The 19,258-nt window shown below is 40.7% G+C and overlaps 1 protein-coding gene across 1 annotated transcript; it reads right to left on the reverse strand.

Annotated features, from left to right (window-relative positions):
- Positions 1 to 176: 176 nt before the first annotated feature.
- Positions 177 to 18,186, reverse strand: HADH (hydroxyacyl-CoA dehydrogenase). Its single transcript, XM_065690471.1, has 8 exons — positions 18,007 to 18,186; positions 14,120 to 14,248; positions 12,435 to 12,592; positions 9,638 to 9,764; positions 6,670 to 6,759; positions 5,279 to 5,351; positions 1,645 to 1,761; positions 177 to 655 (listed from the first exon to the last, which is right to left on the reverse strand). The coding sequence occupies exons 1-8, from the start codon at positions 18,133 to 18,135 to the stop codon at positions 537 to 539; spliced, it is 942 nt and encodes a 313-aa protein (XP_065546543.1). The 5' UTR covers positions 18,136 to 18,186; the 3' UTR covers positions 177 to 536.
- Between the last annotated feature and the right edge of the window lie 1,072 nt (positions 18,187 to 19,258).

The raw sequence follows: 19,258 nt of genomic DNA on the forward strand, positions 1-19,258 counted from the left end.
CAAAAAAATTATTGTTCAAGGCACGGTGATGTATACCTGCAGATTAGCACTGCACTTAAGAAGAAGCCTAAGAGAACAACTTACTGTCTTTCCCTGGCTACATTTGCCAGAGTGAAAAGAGACTGCCACCCAGTGGACTGCAACCGAGTACATCAACTGCAAGCCATGACATTCAATACAGAACTCTTGAAAATTTTATTTTTAAGAAAGTGCGGTTATTTTCAGGATTTTCCCATCAACATAATAATGTTTCAAATACATAAACTTGCTTTGCATTCTGTCCTGCACCTGGAAAATCAGCATTTGCATGAAGGCACTGTACATATAAGGCTTTTCAGAATTACAAGAAAAAAATGATCTACCAAATTATGCTTTTACCATAGAAATAGCTAGTGCAATCACTCAGTTCAGAGGTGGGTTATATGCTCTAAATGCAGCTTGTGCCATCCTTGGGAAGGTTTAAACACAATTCACCTGTGATATAGCAATGCTGAATAGCATACACAGATCGTTTAACACCTCTCAAGGTTTGAAGTTCATTTATATTTGTAAAATCCTTCTCCAGTCTTCTTACCCAGCTTCTTTTCTTGTACCAGTTTATTCAGGAGCGGGCTGGGTGCAAAAAGAGGGTTGTTGGGTTCTAATGAATGCCATCCTGGTGGAAGAGAAGTGGATGAATTAGTAACAGTTCTGTTTACATGAAAAGATAATAGAGATCTGCATCTCTCTAGAAAAGTATCACGAGGACAGCAAACTGAAGGCCTGGAACTTATTCTAGACAATCTGAGATCTTTCAACACAGCTTCATAAAGCACAGATCAGTATTGATGATAATGAGCAAATCTGAACACATTATAATCTCCAAGACTTAGGATTTTTAATACTTGGAAAAAAATGGAGAATTTTTAAAATATAGTTCAGTACAGGAAATAAAACAAAGACTATGCTGAAAAGAAATTCAAGTGCAAAGAAATTCCAAGTCGAATTTCTAACCATGAAAGACATGGTCCGCCAGAATAACATAACACTACTCCACAGTGCTGGATAAAAGCAGAGGTTTCACTGAAGATGCCATTTTTAAAGTCTCATTCTGCCTTGGAGAATATTTAAACTGCACATTCAAAATAATACAACCATCAAGTTATCCCCAATTATGTTGGGGTTTTTCTGTTATTGTGCTAACATTCATCCACTTAACTGAAGTGAAAGGGAGATGGCATACTTGCATCTTTTAAGGCATTTACCAGGTTTCATATTAATTGAGAATGAAAACCTGGCTGGCAGAAAAAGGAGGAGTCTAAATATTTATTCTTTTTCATCAAATTTCTTACCTCCAGTATGTGTCTCTCTTCCCACTGGTTCTTTTCAGTTATATAAAGTTCCACTACTATTATTATTTCCCACTGGAACTTGACAAAACTAGCAAAAACACCTCTGTTCTGTCCCCACGTACATAGGGTGCAGGCGTACAGTACAAATGCTATACTCCTACAACATTCTGAGCTAAATTCTCATTCCTTTCTCCCCAAGAGTTAATGGGCTATGGCATACACATTCAGTTTAAACTACTTCAGATTTTCATTAGAACATTAGTTCTAATTTAGCTAAAAAGGAGAAAAACAGAAGAAAACAAGCATGCAGTACCATCTATAATGTATTTACTGGTATCCAACCCAACATAGTCCAGCAGTTCAAATGGACCCATGGGATAGCCAGCCCCAAGCTTCATAGCAACATCAATATCTTCCTTTGATGCATCTCCTAGAGAAAAGATTGACAGTTTGATGAACAGAGAAGACTCCGCATCTACTTGGCACCACTTATAAATAATGAAGAGGGTGTTATTTCACCCTGGTGCAGCTCTTCACAGAAATCTCTGCACGTTTCAGAACCACAAAAACTGGAGTCAGCATACACTTGCTGCAGTATAAAGCTGAATCTCTCACAAAAAAGTAAAAGCCCTGCAGGCCCACTTTCTATTTTTCAAGCTTCCTCTTGCCTTTCAATACGGATCACTATGCTGTTGATGGAGTCACAGTTACTGCACTCAACTTATCAGAAAGACCAAAGGAAGAATTGGTCCACTATGAAGATTCAAAAGTTTCTTTTAGAGGCAGCTGAACAGTGTAAATAAGATCTAAATTTCAGCTTCATAGCAGCTTTTGAATGATGCACAGGACAGCACTTCCCTTTCTCTAAACCAACCAGAAGGCAAGTGATACCCAGCTGATGGACAAAGCAAGCATGGGGAGGGGAGCAGTAGCAGCTGAGTAACATGCTTAGCAGCTTTCCCCTGAGGATATTCATCCGCATCTGAGATGGCAGATAAGAGTGATGTATGAAGATAAGCTGAGAAAGTTGGGGGTGGTCAGCCTGGAGAAGAGAAGGCTGTGTGGAGACCTCATAGGAGCCTTTCAGTATCTGAAGGGGGCCTGTAAGGATGCTGGGGAGGGACTCTTCATCAGGGACTGTAGTGATAGGACAATGGGTTAAAACTTAAAGGGGGGAAGTTTAGGCTGGATATAAGGGAGGAGCTCTTTACTGTGAGGGTGGTGAGGCACTGGAATGGGTTGCCCAAAGAAGCCGTGAATGCTCCATCCCTGGCGGTGTTCAAGGCCAGGTTGGACAAAGCCTTGGGTGGCATGGTTTAGCATGAGATGTTCCTGCCCATGGCAGGGGGGTTGAAACTAGGTGATCTTAAGGTCCTTTCCAACCCTAACTATTCTATGATTCTATGACCTGAAGAGATTGTGCAAGTGCAGTTAAATTTGTGAAATCCAAAATTATATATATGTGTATATATATATATACATAAATCAAAATATATATAAATCAAAATTATCAGAAATTCGTTACTTATACTTCAGTCTATGCCTACAAAAATACAAATCTTGCATTGCCACATTATCACAGTTAATATTCACCTCATCCGTTTGCTGGAAATGCATATTTTATACTGTCAGGAAAGCAGATGCACCTCTACTGCTTATTTTTAATACCCATTTTGATAAAAGCACTGTACTTCCTTGTAGATTCTACAAGAAGGATGAAGTTAAACAAACCCCATAGGTACTTGTTAAGTAACTTCCATGCTTGATGCGTACAGGCATTCAGGGTGTCCAAAAGCTTGGCTGACATAGCTTATGAAATTTATACACCTAAGATCAGAGAATCTCAGAAACTAATTTTCAAAATTTCTTGAAAGGCAACAGCTTCAGTGACAGTTCTGTACGAAGCAGCAATTTTTATGTATCTCCTTTTACTCTTTAGAGCTGACATTTTTCCCTTTTTTTAACCACATTTTATTTCTGAAAAAAAAATGGGAAAATGAGCCTTACTTAATTCTAACCATTTAAAATCTCCAAATTCAGACACACGTACATTGTCAACTCATCTGAAGGTGATGCAGAAGTACATACTTCTTATATCAACAGATTTGTCCCATTTTGTTTGTCAAACTTGGGACTCGGCCACTTGACAGTATACAGCTGTGTTACAATACAATTAAAAACAGTAAAAGGGCAAACCAGGGTAGTACCCCTAGGTCATACTAGTATCCCAGTATAAAAGAGACTTCCATAGGAACTTGACTGTCTGCTTAGTTTTCCACTCTTAAAAGGGCAGTACATTACACCATACATTAATATTTATAGTATGTCACCTGTTTAAATCACTGTTAATATATTAAAGGTATTTTGCCTATGCAAAGTGCACATTTAACTCTCTTAAGGAGAGTCTGTAGAAATAAAGACTCAAGGACTGACCCAATAAAACTGTATTTCAGTGCTTGGTGTTGCCAGGAAAGAGATCCTATATCATACTAATGTGGATGACAATCTGGCTCATGTGTCTACTCTGAGAATTAACACAAAGGATGTGATAAAAATTTAACCTGATTCAATGGAAAGTAAGAATTAGAAGACAGACATCAGGCTTATGAAAACATTATCCAGCTTTTTAAATAGATTCCATTTGAGTTAAAAATTCATAAATGAACTTTTAACAAGTCTGGAAATATCATACCAGTGAACAAAATACAAACAGAATAAAGATTAAATCAAAATATTGTTTTGCTACTGCAGAAAAGTCAATTTTAAACATACAGTCCCAGTGACTTTTTTCTTCTACATTTAATTAAAAGTTCTACTGTCTCCTGAAATATGCACAATGATACATGTCACTTAGCAAAAGCACCTCTTCTACACACACTGGAACACCTATACAATTTACTTAAAATTGTGACTTTTTCTAAGAGAATAACGGCTCCTCAAATCCATGCCTTTCAAGTCACTAAATTTGCTCTTTTCTCCTTTTGACATGTAATTAGGTATATCTGTTGATGGATAAACAAGTAGTGTTGATTTATACTTTTTTCCCTGGAGATCAAACCATCCCTTCCATGTGCTATAAGAGATTTTTAATACTTAATATTTAAAGCGTATTTTGGGGAATCCTCATAATGGAGTGCTTTCATCTGTAAAAAAAAGCAGACTTCAAAACCAAAATGTTTCAAATGCCATTCTTAGTAGCATACAACTACGAACAGAGCACTTTAAATAAAAGTAATTATACTCTGTAATTTTCTCTTTATCCACTAAATTACTGGCTTGATTCTTTTTCAAAACAACTATAAATGCTTTAAAAAATTTAGTAGTTATTTGAGGATTTTTGATTATTTCTACCTACCCTCAGTATCAAAGTAAAAGAGACCAAGAGTGAGATAGGAGTTCCTAAAGAACCTACGTCTAAACAAAGACACAGAAGAGAAACAGGAAGTTTTATGTGGCAATAGATTAACCCAAACATTTGCATACCAGTACCAGTGTGACACTACTTACCTCACCTACAAATAGGTGTTTTATTTCACAAGCCAATGTAAGTGAATTCAGGAAAACTTTTCTAATTGTCCAATGGGATTTTCAATCATTTTCATTAACATCTTTAAGGACGGCGAGACGGAGGTTCTGATTAGTTGGCAAAGGATATTTTTGCAATGGTACTACACTCACCTTGTTATCTCCAAACCAGAAACATTTTCCACCACCAGAAATTTCCCACACAAGTAACTAGGACCTTCTGACTCCGCACACATTGATATTTCAAAGTGCAGAGAAGGTCTTTCTAGTGACACATATGGGCTCGTATTTGATGTTCACTGTTCACTTCCAGCCTTTAAGGTCTGAGAGGTTTGAGGGAATCCCAAGGCTTTTCTGAAGGGATGTAACATTTCACAGTGCTGTATATCAACATTCCCTGAAGTCAATATCCCAGCAAGTACCTCTCTCAAAAAGTCGAACAGCTTCCATCATATATGGCACCAACAGACGGTTCACAATAAACCCTGGAGTATCCTACGGAAAGAAAAAGAAAGGATTCTAAATAAACATTCTTTACCAGTACTACACTCAAAAGCTACATAACAAGTCAAAAAAGTAGATGAAGAGACTTACTGAATCATCAACTTGTGGTACTCTCTAAATTGTATTTTTCATCCAATTTATCTGCTCAGTATTATAGACAAAAGATGAACTTTAAAAACAAGGAATGGCACATAAACATTCATCATGACTGAGCACAATAAGACTACTACAAGCCCAACTCAATTAATCTTAATTTATGTGGCCATTTGGCAAATGCCTTTTCTTTAGCAAAATTCTGCTGATACAATTTCCTGAAGGATACAAGAAGAGCCATTCTCCTTTAACACTTGTGTGTTCATTACCAGAAACACTTCTGGCTAAAAAGTCTACTTCTCCCCCACTGCTCACTTGCAAACAATGCTTTTGGATCATTTTGGATCAAAAACAACGCTTTTTTATGATCATTTCAATAGCAAACACCAGTGGTATCAATGAAAAGATAAGATACATGCTGTCAGAAGATAACAAACTGATACAGAACTTTTACACAAACTTTAATAAAAATCAAAAATACAAAGAAGAGAGAAAGTGTTTTGCAAATTCATAACAATAATTCACCATATATCCTGCACATCACATACTGCAAAGGTGTGACAGAAACAGGAAAAAAAGTCAACTAAGGCCACAGAGCAATTCAGCAGTAGAGCCTGAATTAGAATCCAGCATCCAGATGCTGAATCTGGTAACTACCAGATTGCAGGCCCTTCTTTTTATGGCCAAATGTCTCCTGGGGGCTGTAAAATGCAAGGCATTAGCTTGCATAAAGCTACCCAGACCACACTTAATGGATCTGGAAGAAGAAAGCTGCAAAACAGTGAAGATTAATATGGGTCTAGTTACTGCAGTCTTAAGAAAAACTTGCAGTGAGCAGCACACACCATGGAAGATTCATCCAGCTGCTTTATAGTACAAGAGGTAGCAGTTTTATCTCTAGCACGGCTAAAGATGAACTCATCCGTAAGCTCCCCAGCCCAGGCTTCTGCAGGACTGGAAAAGAAAAAAACAAAAACCGTAGCCCTGATACTTGTGAGTTTTGCTACTCAAGACAGGATGTCAAGAGTCACTCTGCTTTGAGAAATATGTAGTAAATGTGGCTGCTTGGCCATAATCCTTTTAATAATGAAGAGAAACTGGACAAAAAGCAGCCTGGAAAATCTTACCAAATGCTCTTATATTTAACTAAGACCTACCACTTTAGCGGTTTTTAAGAACAGACCTTCTGAACATTATACAATTAAAATGTACTCACCTTACAACTGACAGGACTCTTTCCTACTGCTTTACTGAAATCCACAAGCGACTCAAAAGTTTTTTGGCTGGTCATTGGAGTCTTAATGACCTGGGCAGAGGGAAGGTAAGGAGGGCATAAGCACATCTATGAGCAGAATCTCTCCCATTTCCCAGTACAGCAATGATAAACTGTAATTCAGAATACTATTCCAGAAATTCAAAAAACATTTGTTTTGCCAAAAAAAAAACAATTTCAGTGGACATATATGTGTGATAGACACAGAAATCTATCCTAAAGACAGAGACAACATTTTGCACATTTTGAAATTATGTATTTATTTAAGACACTTTCCTACAACGGATGGTAAAAGGAACAATCCTTACATACAACAAGTATGATAAAATAACTTTAAAAGCTACATAGTCTGCTGTCTTGGGAAACACAATGGCACCACTCTAGAGAACCACATTAACAGACATAGCTCCTGATATAAAGGGTTGTAACATCTACGCTGTGCCCAATGTAAACATGATGCAGATATTTAATTCTAGAGAAAATTTTAAATCTATTTTCAAATTTATGACAGCCTCTTAGCTTCGAGTAATATGTTTCCACGTTGATCTTCTTCACAACTGAGTCTGCCGTCACATGCAAGTATTTTCTAAACTTCACTGGAGTTGGGATGCCTTAAATAATTTATTAGAGACCTACCCTCCACTCCCCTCACCCTTCACCCCAAAAAAAGAAAAAGACTTGCACACGCTGAAATGGTTGTGGTATTTCTGTTGAAACTGAACTCCATGTGCAGCAACTGAGAACTGCTACACACGAGCAGTTAAGGCTGACCTCCATGTTCATACCCTTAAGTCACACAGAGATTTTGTCCCTCTTGCTGAAGCAAGGCCAAGACAAAAACAGGCCGTTTGAACTGAGGAAAAGGCTTGTTTCTCATCAGAAAAAAAACCAACAGTGTTCTTTTACTTTGATATTAGATTAAAATATCTGAGATTCTTACATGAGACTGCAACAGTTTCAAGAGTGATTTTTTAATATGCACTTTAGAATTTTGAATCCTTAGTGTTAGCTTTTTGGATTATTAGAAAAAGAAATCCTCTCAAAGCTGTGTGCTTCTAAGCAGGAGACCAATAATCTGTGAAAAGAGCAGATAAGACTCAAACACACTGCACATTTGTCACCCATGAAGGATGGATTCCATGACAGATGACTGGCAATTTCAGTAATGTCTTTTGTAGTTTTGGTGATTCTCTTGATTTCCCCCTAGTTATTTCAAACCAAAACATCTGTTTTACATAGCAAATGTTGTTCTGCAGTGTCTGTCAGTGTCAATCGTGATGTACAGCAGCAGATAGGAAACAAAAGCAAAGCTTTAAAAAATGTATTTACCTACTAATACTGAAACCTTTCAAGATCAATAGAAGCAGAGCTTCTGTGTTTTAAAGCTCTTAAATACTACTCATTAACTGGAGTCATACTGCGGTAGAATGTTCACAAGTCAGGTGAAAAAAAATACAAATTATAAAGACTGACCACAGCCGTCTCTGTTTCGGTATTTTACAAACAATGATAGATAGCTTCAGTATTTTTCAAACATCACAGAGACTTAGTTTATATTTCTAAAGACTATGATTTGGTTTAGGCTTGGTACAGGGCACAGAACATTTTCTCCACAGAAATAAATTACTAACAAGTAGATCTTAGCACAGAAATCAATAAAGCCTATGTTAGCCTAAGGAATTTCTGGTAAAGACTTCTGTTATCTCTGACACACCTATATAATACTCTTCTCTTTCCTTCTTACACCATTTCCCCAGAGCATTTAGTCACAATATACAGGATGCAATATTAAATTTAAAAAAGTATCCACATGGGTACAGAGTCAGTGAGAGAGAATTTGCAAAAGTGTCTGAGCCTTCACTGGAGGGCAATACTCTGAATCAAATTTGTTCACTTCAGCCGAAAGATTCAGACATTTCAAAAGGGGAAAGAAGAGAATTAGACATTCAAAGACACAGAGCAAGCAGCTGTGTAATATGTATTTTGATGGGAAACAAGCAAAAAATATAATAAAGTGCATCTCAGGAGTTCAAAAAGCAGGCACAACATATTTGAAGCTCTTGTCACCAAAGCAATACTAGAACTAACCACTCATGAGACAGAGGAAAAAGTTCTACAGCATTTAATAGTATGAAATAAGTGAAACTTTGGGGCAGAGTAGCCAAAATGAGAAGTTTATTTTCACTTACTCAAGAGCTTAAGTTCTAGCTGATCAAAGTCAGGGGTCACAGGGGAAGGTAAGAAAAAGGAGATGAGAGACCTGTCATTTTTTTTGCATTGCGAACTTTACTTTGAAGATTCAGATAAACTCTTCTATCAGATTATTTCTTCTTCTGCTCAGCACTGCTATATTATTAGAAATTGCATAATGTAGCCAAAGAGAGTATGCTTAGAAAAGACATCTGGAGAATTACATAAAAACTTCTTTTTACACTTCCTTAAAGGTTGGGAAATACCGTAATACTTTCGGACTAATCATCTGGAGCATTGAAACAAACATGACTGACTGTTTCATAAGCCACAAGGCAGTAAGATTTCATCTTATTTTGTATCAATGTCTACACTGGTAGCAATCAAATTCCTGTGTCAGTCATCGGACGATTTTGTTTAAGCTTTCAGTAGTTCTTATTAATCAGCTTGCCTGCATGCTTGAAATGATCACTATAAATAGCACCTGTCTTGGCAGGTCAGTGGAGAACTTTAGAGCCTCAAGACCAAAAGAGTTTCCTCTGTCTCTTTAACCCGCCCCTCAACAGAGAATGCACCATCCCCTTATCAATAACAGCAGCTCGTTCCATTTTCAGAAGAGCTGCAAACTGATATCTGCTCTTTCATCCAACTGAATTCTCAGTGGTGACAATTGCATTGCTGTGCTACAGTGATTGTTACGATTACGTTACAAGATGGCTACCTCCACGAGCTTCATCATAGGCACAGGATTGAAGAAATGGAGACCACCAAATCGGTCCTGCCTCGTGGTTGAGTTAGCCAACTGTGTGATTTGCAAAGATGAAGTGTTGCTTGCAAATATTGTATGCCTGGAAAAAAAGAAACATATGGATTGTGTGAAAGACGACTATTTTCCTGTCAGCAGGAGACCGGTGCACTAAACATAAGTAGACATCCATTGGCCAACCATCCACAGTATTCTCAGAAATATCCCTGCAGATTATCACCATTCTATTTCTGAGATATAAATAACAGCCATGATGAAATAACCACTGGAAGGGGTGAGTAAGTTTCTGACTTCTGAGTAAGCATGTTGAATATTGATATTAGGTGACGGGGAAAAAAAAAAAAAAGACTCCGGGTAGAAAATTTTTAGCTTCCCAGATCTATTCCACTTAATTCCTAAGCAAACTTGGAAACCTAATGGTATTTTTTTATTGTGGATCATTTACACGTCTATGGAAGCCCAATGATTTGCCATGTCAAAAATGCACTTGGAGCTTTAAGAAAAATTTTGATTCTTTTTTTTTCTATAATGATCACTGGCAGATGCGATAAGCAAACCCACCACCAGAGCAAAGAGCTGATGGAAAACAAAAAAGAGAAAAGGTAAAACCTGCCATGCATAGGTCACTGCAAAGGATACACTAAATCACAAGAATTTTAAGACATATGAGGTCCTTTTACAGATTAAAAGAATCCAAACAGATTTCCATTTCTTATTACATTTTCTCAGTTTCTGAGCATGTATTACAGAGAAGGAAATAAAAAAAAGTCCTGAAAATTCCTGTTTACACTTCTTACAGATATTCTTTTGTTATTGTTCCACCACAAATTGAGCCTTACATTGTTCTGACTTGGGGTACTAAAAAGAGTATTATACACCTCATAGTTTCGGCCTCTGAAGATCAGTGCATCCAAAAGACACTTATCTTCACTAAAAACCTGTGACTTGTACATGAAGAATTGAAATATTCATGTAAAAATTCAGCACGTTGATTTGTTTATATCTGGGTTCACTTAAAATAATTGTCTCAGCATCACTTCTGCGGGTGAATACTGTAGCCTCACATAACAAAAAGCAGTGGGGAAAAAAAAGCACTAGATTTGTACTGTGTCCAAGGACGTTTTATTTACACTTTCTGCTTTGACCAACCAATTGATTCAAATTGAGTTTAAAATAGAATTTACATGCCTCTGTGACTTAGAATCACACAATCCATGCTTCAGGTCACAGCAGAGCTGGAATGCATTTGAAAGCAATGGCACTACTGAAGCCCCAGTGATGCTTTCCCAGGCACCAGTATGCTTTCTCTTGGTGACATCTAGTGGGTCAGGGGATAGCATTAAAAACAGAATCACACACAAGAGAAATGCACCATTTCAATAAAACCTACCCTTACAGCCCAGCTGTTACACAGTTGTAGCGGGAACACTGAACACTTCTTTTGCAACACTTACAGAACACTGATTTTTAACACAATGAACAGTTGAAAACCACTGTCAGTACCTAGCTGAGTTTCTATGTCTACAAATAAATCCTAGACTGAGAGATGTTGATGGGTATTCCCACCACTCAGAAAGCAGGTAGAGAAGAGCTCTTAAAGTGGATACCCCAAAAGTCTTTTGCCATGTTCATTATGATCCTGTTTGGAAAAGGGCTGTAGTATTTAAATGCCTAAAGGCATTAGACACTCTGATTCGCTCGTTAGCTTTCGCTGCTGAATATGAAGAGACTGTGGTCGGTTTTCTCAAAATAAGCACAATCTATCTTGACAAGGTACCAAGATAACTGCTGAAGGCAGCTACTTACGTCTGTCCGCCAGACCAAGGGTAATGGCAAGTTACCCTGTGCTCAGAAGTAGCAGGTCATTTAGATAACTAACAATATAAGACAGCCTAAAAATCTCCCCAGGCTGATGTCAACTTAATGGTAACATATTTAAGGTGCGACCTGCCTAGTTCTTTAGTTAGACAGTCTAAAATACCTCTAGCCTATACCCCCAGATTTAGCTGTACTGGTTAAAACCTCCATCTGTGAGCAGTCAAGGTCTTGTGACCCTGGGTCATCCGTTACAAGGATCAGCTTTTGCATGCTCAGCTTAACAGCATTTTGGGTTTGGAAACAATTCAACAGTAACTTCCAGCAGTTATCAAATACAGTTCAAAGAAAGTTCCAGAGACTGTAAGTAACGGAACAAGTGCATGCTAAGAAGTTATTCACACTTTTACCTCAAACACAAGAGCAATGAGCTATTTCCAAACTCTTGTAATACAGAATAAACTTAAGCCACTGCTGAGCTGACTGTATGGGTAAGAGGCTGAGATTTCTTGAAACTTGCTCATGCCAGGCATACTGAAAGCAAGTACCTTATCATCCCAACTTCCTATTTAAATATGGGATTTAACCTTACCCCATATGTACCAGAACAAGCTTATTCTACTGTTGTGTACTTGTGTTTGGATTTAGATTTGAACTTGTGAGTTAGATGGACAAGCTTTATGACTAAACATACCTGAAACCACATCAAAGGAAGAAATGCAACAAGTAAATGAACTGAAAGCAGCTGAAAGCATTTGTAACATATGCACCTGGCACAACTGTTCCATATCACATGACAGTCTGAAGTTAGTCTATGGGAGAAAAACTCCTGTTATAAAAAAAAGCATCTAAGAAAATGAAGAACTAACAGTGTAAGATTAAAAATAGGAGATACAAAGGTCTAAGTTTCAAAATGTAACAGGAAAAATACACATACTCTGGAGCAAACTTATCCAGCTGCTTGAAGAGTTCATTTTTAATTTCCTGGTTCTCGACAATAGCTTCTATCACCAAATCCGTGCTGTGGACCACTGCTACTGCATCTGTGCTTGTTGTGAGGTTCTTTAAGGTCTTCTCAATGAACTCAGCACCAGCCTGAAACATTTCCAAGAAGTTGGAACGTTTGGTTACAATTATTTCACTTATTTTCACATGAAAACCCCCTTATATGCTCTGAAGGTTTTTTGAGCCCTGAAAAATTGAGGCAGTCTGCCACATTTCCAAGTCAGTGACAAAGTTCTGTACAGATTCGATGCTTTCACTGACAAAATTTTCCTAGCCAATCAAATTTCCTAGCAAATCAAATTGCTTTGAAGCAAATAAGAGACCTCTGAATTCACTCTTCTAGGAAGACTATTTGCTGCAGTCCAGCCTTCAGCATAAGAGTCTGAATTAACAACTGGTTGGTCAATCAGTAGTTTCTAAGACAACCTGGACTTACCCTCCATAAAGAGGAGTTCTTCCAGTTTCAAACTTTTGCACTGTTTTCATTCAGTGATTATCTGGTTTCACTCCTATGAACAGATTATGCGCTAGTTCATGAACACTCCAGGAAAAGACCTACATTCACTACAGTTTCAGTGCAAATGTGGGGAAAAATAATCTGTTTTCTGACTAGTAAATATGCCGATCATTGATATGCTTGTGAGGACAGAAATAAAAAAACCCTGCAATTTATGCAGTTAAGCATATACCATTACAAGGAGTTTCAAGACTTTGAGCAAAGAGTAAATGGAGACACAGTGCAATTAAAAAACACACCTGCACTCTAGAATATAATGTCATATATAAAATGCAAGAATTATGTGGACAATTTTATTTTGGATTAGAAGACTCCTCATAATTATGTATGTATGCTCTGGTTGTCCTGATATTACTGTAATTTTTCTTCTGTAGTTCCTCTTGCAAACAAGCCCTTTTAAAGTTTCTTTATCTGCTGCATCATTCATGCTGGTAATCATCAATGCCAGTATATAATACATATGTTAATATGTATCAAAGGAAAAATTGAATATGTTGTGGAATTTAGAGAAGCAAGCACAGCAACAAATAACCTTTACGATATAGACGCACCAACTGCTCCACAGTAACTTACAGTATGTAAATCTTACTCAGTAATGTGCATGCAACGTATCTAATTCATGTTACTCCAGAGCAGTTAAACTTGCACTATCATTTACTTTGTAGTAATTCTCTATCCAAGTCTTGGGGCACAGGAGAAAGTCTCCTTACTAACATAATGAAACACTTTTGTTACTATTCACTGTTGGACAAATTGCTACATCCCCTAGGTAAATACTCAAAGGTATCTTGCTGTTAAATTAGGATTAATAATTTGGCACCATTTCCCATTTGGCATCTGTTACAAAAGTCACCAAGTTGTTTTAAGTCTTGATCTCAAGGCTGAAGTCTACAAGGGAAAGAAAGTAAGGTAAGACATCTTTCCATCTCCTTGAATCAGAAAGAAAACCCAAGTTCTTCAGCACACTGGAAACAGCTTTCTTTTTAAGCCAGTATGTTAACATGCTCTATAATGCGTAACTGCAAAAAATCTCAGAACTTCAGTATGGTAGCTTTTATTCTTCTAAGTCTTCCCAGAGGAATAAAGAAGATAATGTCAACCTCAGGCTTATCCGCAAACTTCTTCTTTGTCACTCTCTTCAAACTCTCTTCAATTCCTTTTGTAGACTTCTTAAGGATTTCCTCTGACTGGTCTACTAACACGACAGTGTGACCACTGGCTGCCGCAACCTGAAAGACAAAAGTATCAGTATCATAAAACCGCCAACCATACTGATTTGTGTTTGGGCAGGCAACACGTTAGGCAATTATTTAGGTAAAACAGAGCTAAAGAACATTGAATTAAGACTTAACGCAATTTACAAAAAAAAAATAAATAATATCACAAAACCCCACACACAGTTGGAGCAGAAGGGAAGAGAGAAAGGTCTCAGCTTAGGAAAAAAGCAATCCAAAAGGAAAAAGAAATTCATTTTTCCCCTGCACTGTCTACAGAACAGTACCTGTACCTGGAGGCAGATGAATTCTGCCACTATGGATAGCAGACAAACAGCTGTCTTGAAAAGAGCAAGTAGCTTAGCTGTGATCCTTGGATTTTGGAAGGAAAAAGGGCTGAGAAGAGTAGAACCTGAAGGCTGGCAGAGTGAGCAAGAGGCATAAGGGATGGCTAACGCTTTGTTCCTGGGTCGGAGTGTAACAACTCTGCTGAATGGCCATGAGCGTGTCTCAACAACAGGAAGGCGACAGTGGAGCTGTGAGTAGCAGTGAAACGTTTGCTACTCCAGGACTCAGCACAGATCCAAGTGGCCTGCAAACACTCCTTACTATGTATTTGGCACAAACACTGGCTCAGCTACAGCACTACTGCATTGCATTTTGGGTTGTTATTCAATTAATTTCAAACACACAATGTCACTTTCTCAGAGTGCTACAGCCTATTAAAAATCAGCTGTTCATTAGCTGCTACTTCACTGTTCATTAATTTCTGTTTCTCTTGTTAGTTAGCAGCAGCCTATTTTTGTCTTCAGAATCCTTGAACTAACAAGTTGTAATACAGCAATTGCAAAAAATAGATTAAAACGTGGTTTCACTGGCTGTTTCTAAAATCACATAACTTAGGTGCTTCCCTCCCGCGACCATTTACTTTACAGCTAACCCTACACCTGGAGGCTAAAGATTCTGCTGTGCCCACAAGACCTATTCTAACAAGCCTAGCTGAATGAAAAATACAGAGATATCTCCTGAAGAAAAGCATGGTGCTTTTCTCATCCAAGTTGCCTCAGTAATCCATCAAATAAAGAAATGCCAGACTGCTTCTGGACAGCAGCATTATAGCTTTAACAACGTATCAGCCTGCAGCTGGACATGTCTTTATCCATCTGTATTTTACTTTTTTTTTTTTTTTTTGTTATTTTCACTATAGGCATTTCATCGAAACAACTGAATCGTAAAAAAACCCAACATTTAAACCAAGCTTGCGCTTGCACTCCTAACACTTCATCTGCTGCTGATTATTTGCAATGGTAAAGCAAGACCCTCCACCCTTCAGGAAAAAAATCAATACCAAGCACATTTATAACAGATCCTGCACTGATTATCCACCTACAACTACACCACCACTGACCAGCTAAAGAAAAATCCTAGAAAAATTAACATCTCCCTTTTCCCATCTCATTCTTACCATATTTACATGGATAAGAAGAAGAAAAATGGCAAAGGGTCATATCATCTCCTTGTAATTCACACATGCTCACTCCCTCTACTATGAAATGATCTGAAGAATACTAAAGTAACAAAAGAGTGCTGGGGAGTCAATTAATGCTTTTCTCATACAGAAGTGCTTCCGTATCAGAACTTGTAAGCCCCTGGCTTTCAGCCATACATTTTAGCAGAGGTTAGCTTTTCCTGACATTATGAGAAAGAAAGTAAAGAGGAGGGACAATTCCTTACATGTTCTAAAAAGGAGGAAAAGCTTTATTAACAGCATACGGAGGAGACCCCACTCAGTGTTTTAATCATCTCTGCTTTGAGATAATTTCAGATTGATAAATCAGAGGCAGATGGTCAGCAAAATCATGCCTGGTCCTTAACAGTGGTAGAAGATTGTGAGCTCTGTTAGAGGCAAATAGCAGACATGCTTCCCTGGACAAGCCACTCTCTGAAAATGTGCAGATTATGCCCATGAGTTTACTTTTCCTGCAGAATTATAACCTTTGCATAGCATGCATCTGCCTCAAATCTTTAATCTTTTTCCACAAAATCTTTCTCCAAAGTTGTTCTTTGATTCTTCCTTCAGTGGAAACCTCATGTTCCAGTATCAAGATACAGAGCAGAGGTTTCACCAGACAAGTTAATAAACAACTAGCTAATTCCTTAGCAAAAAAAAGAAATAGCCCCTGCATTCCTACTGCCAGGAATGTGAGCAATCTTCAGTCCTGAGAAGGAAAACCATTTATTCATTAAAATGGAGAACTACTATCTATGAACTCCAGCCTCACTATCTGATTCCACTTGTGGATGCCTTCATCCTGCAGTCATTCTTTGCGAAGTTTGTGAGCTACCCTGGTATCTTGGGCAGCAACGTCTTTCTGTGAAGTAGACAAATATCTAAATCTTAAATCACTGACAGGACCATTCAGTCTTCTGCCCCAAGCTATCAAGTTAAAGATGAGCTTGAAAGCCAAAGGCCTGAGATTAAACACTGGGAAAGCAAGTCCTATGTAAATATTAACCACTTCATAACTCTGCGGATGACTGACAGCCAGATGTCCATTTTAGTTGCTGTATCCTACTTTAGTAACTTGTAAAATGTCACTTGATCTGTTCCCTTGGCAAGTCAGAAGCTTCCCGGACCAGTATTTTCCAAATGTTATTACACACTGCCTGGTTCATAAGTACTCTTGAGAAATATAAATTGTCTTAAGAACCACCTTAAACAATTTATAGCATTGACCTTGGTTCTTCTTGCCCACCTGTTTGACCTGAAGACATGCGGATTAGCAAGAGGACAGACAGCTTGAAGGTTGAGCAACCGGCCAGCAGGGGGGCAGCAGTACTTTCCACTCCCCCGCAGCAGCAGTAAACCCCGAACTCACACAGGTCTGCCAGCAGGGCAGCCTGGGCACGTCCCTCCACACACACCCTCAGCAGCCCTCATGCCCGTGGTGTGATGAGCACACGCTGCCCACGCTGGCTCCCCAATATGCCTTGCAAAAGGCAGGCTGATGGGGCGAGACCCACCGCACACTTCAGCTGGTTCGTGGGCCAAGGTCACGGTCAGGTCTTGCTGCTCACACGTACAGCTCTCTAGTGCAAGAGCAGCCACCACTTCTCACACAAACACAGCACAGCATCACAGAATGGGCTGGGTTGGAAGAGACCTCGAGAGCACCGAGTTCCACCCCCCTGCCACGGGCAGGGACACCTTCCCCTAGAGCAGGCTGCTCAAAGCCCCTTCCAGCCTGGCCTTGAGCACTGCCAGGGCCGGAAGCAGGAACTGTAACAAACGCGGGGACGCGCTGTTTTGGTGTCGGTGGTTCATTCTGAACACCGCTCCCTCCTCACAACCCGGCTCGGCCCGTGTAGGTCGCCGGCAAGGCCGGGCCTGCAGCTGGCCCCGGCACGTGACGCCCCGCGGCCTCGAGCTGCCGCTCTGCCGGGCACCCCGCTCCCGCCCCGGGCCGGCTACAGCCATACAGCCCGCTCCGCTCGGCTCGGCTCGCTCGCCCGCCAGACACCCAGAAGCGAAGCGGACGCGCGAGCAGGAGCGCCGGGAGCTGGAGCCGGAGCTCCCCCTGCCCGGGAGGAGGTGCCCGCCGAGCGCGTCCTTCGGGTGAGCGCAGCGCCAGCGCCGTCCCCGCCTCACGCGGCCACCCCCCGGCGAAGCGCGAGGGTCCCCCCCGCTGCACGCGCCGAGTAACGGCCGCCCTGCCGCCGCCATGGCGCCGCCGCCTCACCCCTGTCCCGCCGCCGGGCCGGGCCGCACTCACCTGGGCGATGCCGGCGCCCATGAGGCCGCCGCCGATGACCGTCACATGCTTGACGATCAGCTTCTTGGCGGCCGCCGTGGCGGCGGCGGAGGAAGCGGCGCGCACGAAGTGGCGGGTGGCGAAGGCCATGGCGACGGCGAGCAGCGGCGATCACTGGGCGAGAGGCGGCCGCGGGGCCGCGGCGGGCGGGGCGAGCGGGGCGCTCCGCCCCGGGCCCGGGGTGAGCCCTTCGCCTCCGCGGCTCGTGGCTGCGGAAGAGGAGCCGAGGAGCAGCGCGGAGGGGAGCACCGCAGTGAAGTCCCTGCGAGTCCCGAGCTGGCGCTTGGGCAGCGGCACGGCTGGGGGAGCCTGCTCCAATGTCTGTCCTTGCAGCAGAGGTCACCGCCCGGCCTGCAGACGGTAACGTTCTGTCGTACTGCTCGTTTTCTCAGAAGTGCTCCATAAAATGAGTGTTGCCAGACTAGGAGGAGATTTTATTTTCAGGCTAGCACAAACTATGCAGTAAAATGAAAAATTACAATCCTTCCTTTATAAACACCAACGGCTGAAGCACACTAGGTGCAGACCACCACCGTCATTTTCCATCTGATTACCAGGACCAGCACTTCCAGTCAGCAGCAGGGGCACTTGATAATCCAGCAATCGCAGCATATTCTACTTGAGTCAGCATCGGGGTAAACATTAAGCAACTTGCTTTCTTCAGACAAACGAAGTGAAGTCTCCTTGAATCTCTACACTTTGTACCAAGAGTGCGATGCAAAAAATCTCCCCTTTCCTTGCTCGCTCTCATTTGAGAGCACATTACTCGGGAGCAGCAATTGGCCTCTGGAACCACTTTTACCCAAGGACTCAGAGTTACCTTTCCCTGTGTATAAATGACAGCTAAGTGGCTAATTAACATAATTACCTAAAAGAAATATATAGTACTGTGCCAAGTTACCTGCAACCTACTCCAGGGTGTAAGACAGGATTTCCACACACAGCTGTGGCTCCAAGCACTCAGTTCTTGCTACACACCAGCACTTCAGTCACCTCCAGCTCTCTGCCCTCCCTCCCTCTCTGGGCTCCCTCGAGGCCAGAGGCAATCTGCTCCCCACCCCAAGCTCTCCCTGAGCATCCCCTTCCTCCTCTGACCCGCTCTACACCAGGAATCCAACAAAATCACACTTAAACTCCTTCCCACATCGTTCCTCAGACGGTGCATCTCCTCCTGGTGACAGCCCATTTGCCCTTCTATCTTCCTCACCTCTAC

Source organism: Lathamus discolor, chromosome 1, assembly GCF_037157495.1.
Source record: "Lathamus discolor isolate bLatDis1 chromosome 1, bLatDis1.hap1, whole genome shotgun sequence".
Lineage (NCBI taxonomy): Eukaryota > Metazoa > Chordata > Aves > Psittaciformes > Psittacidae > Lathamus > Lathamus discolor.

Bases quoted from the DNA above. Each gene is read 5' to 3' on its own strand.
- HADH (XM_065690471.1), bottom strand. From the start codon at position 18,135: ATGGCCTTCGCCACCCGCCACTTCGTGCGCGCCGCTTCCTCCGCCGCC. The intron at 6,760-9,637 runs GTAGCCATCTTG...CCCTCTGCCCAG, and splicing joins CTATGATGAAGCTCGTGGAG to GTCATTAAGACTCCAATGAC. The intron at 5,352-6,669 runs GTGAGTACATTT...TTCTTTCCGTAG, and splicing joins AGAGTCCTGTCAGTTGTAAG to GATACTCCAGGGTTTATTGT.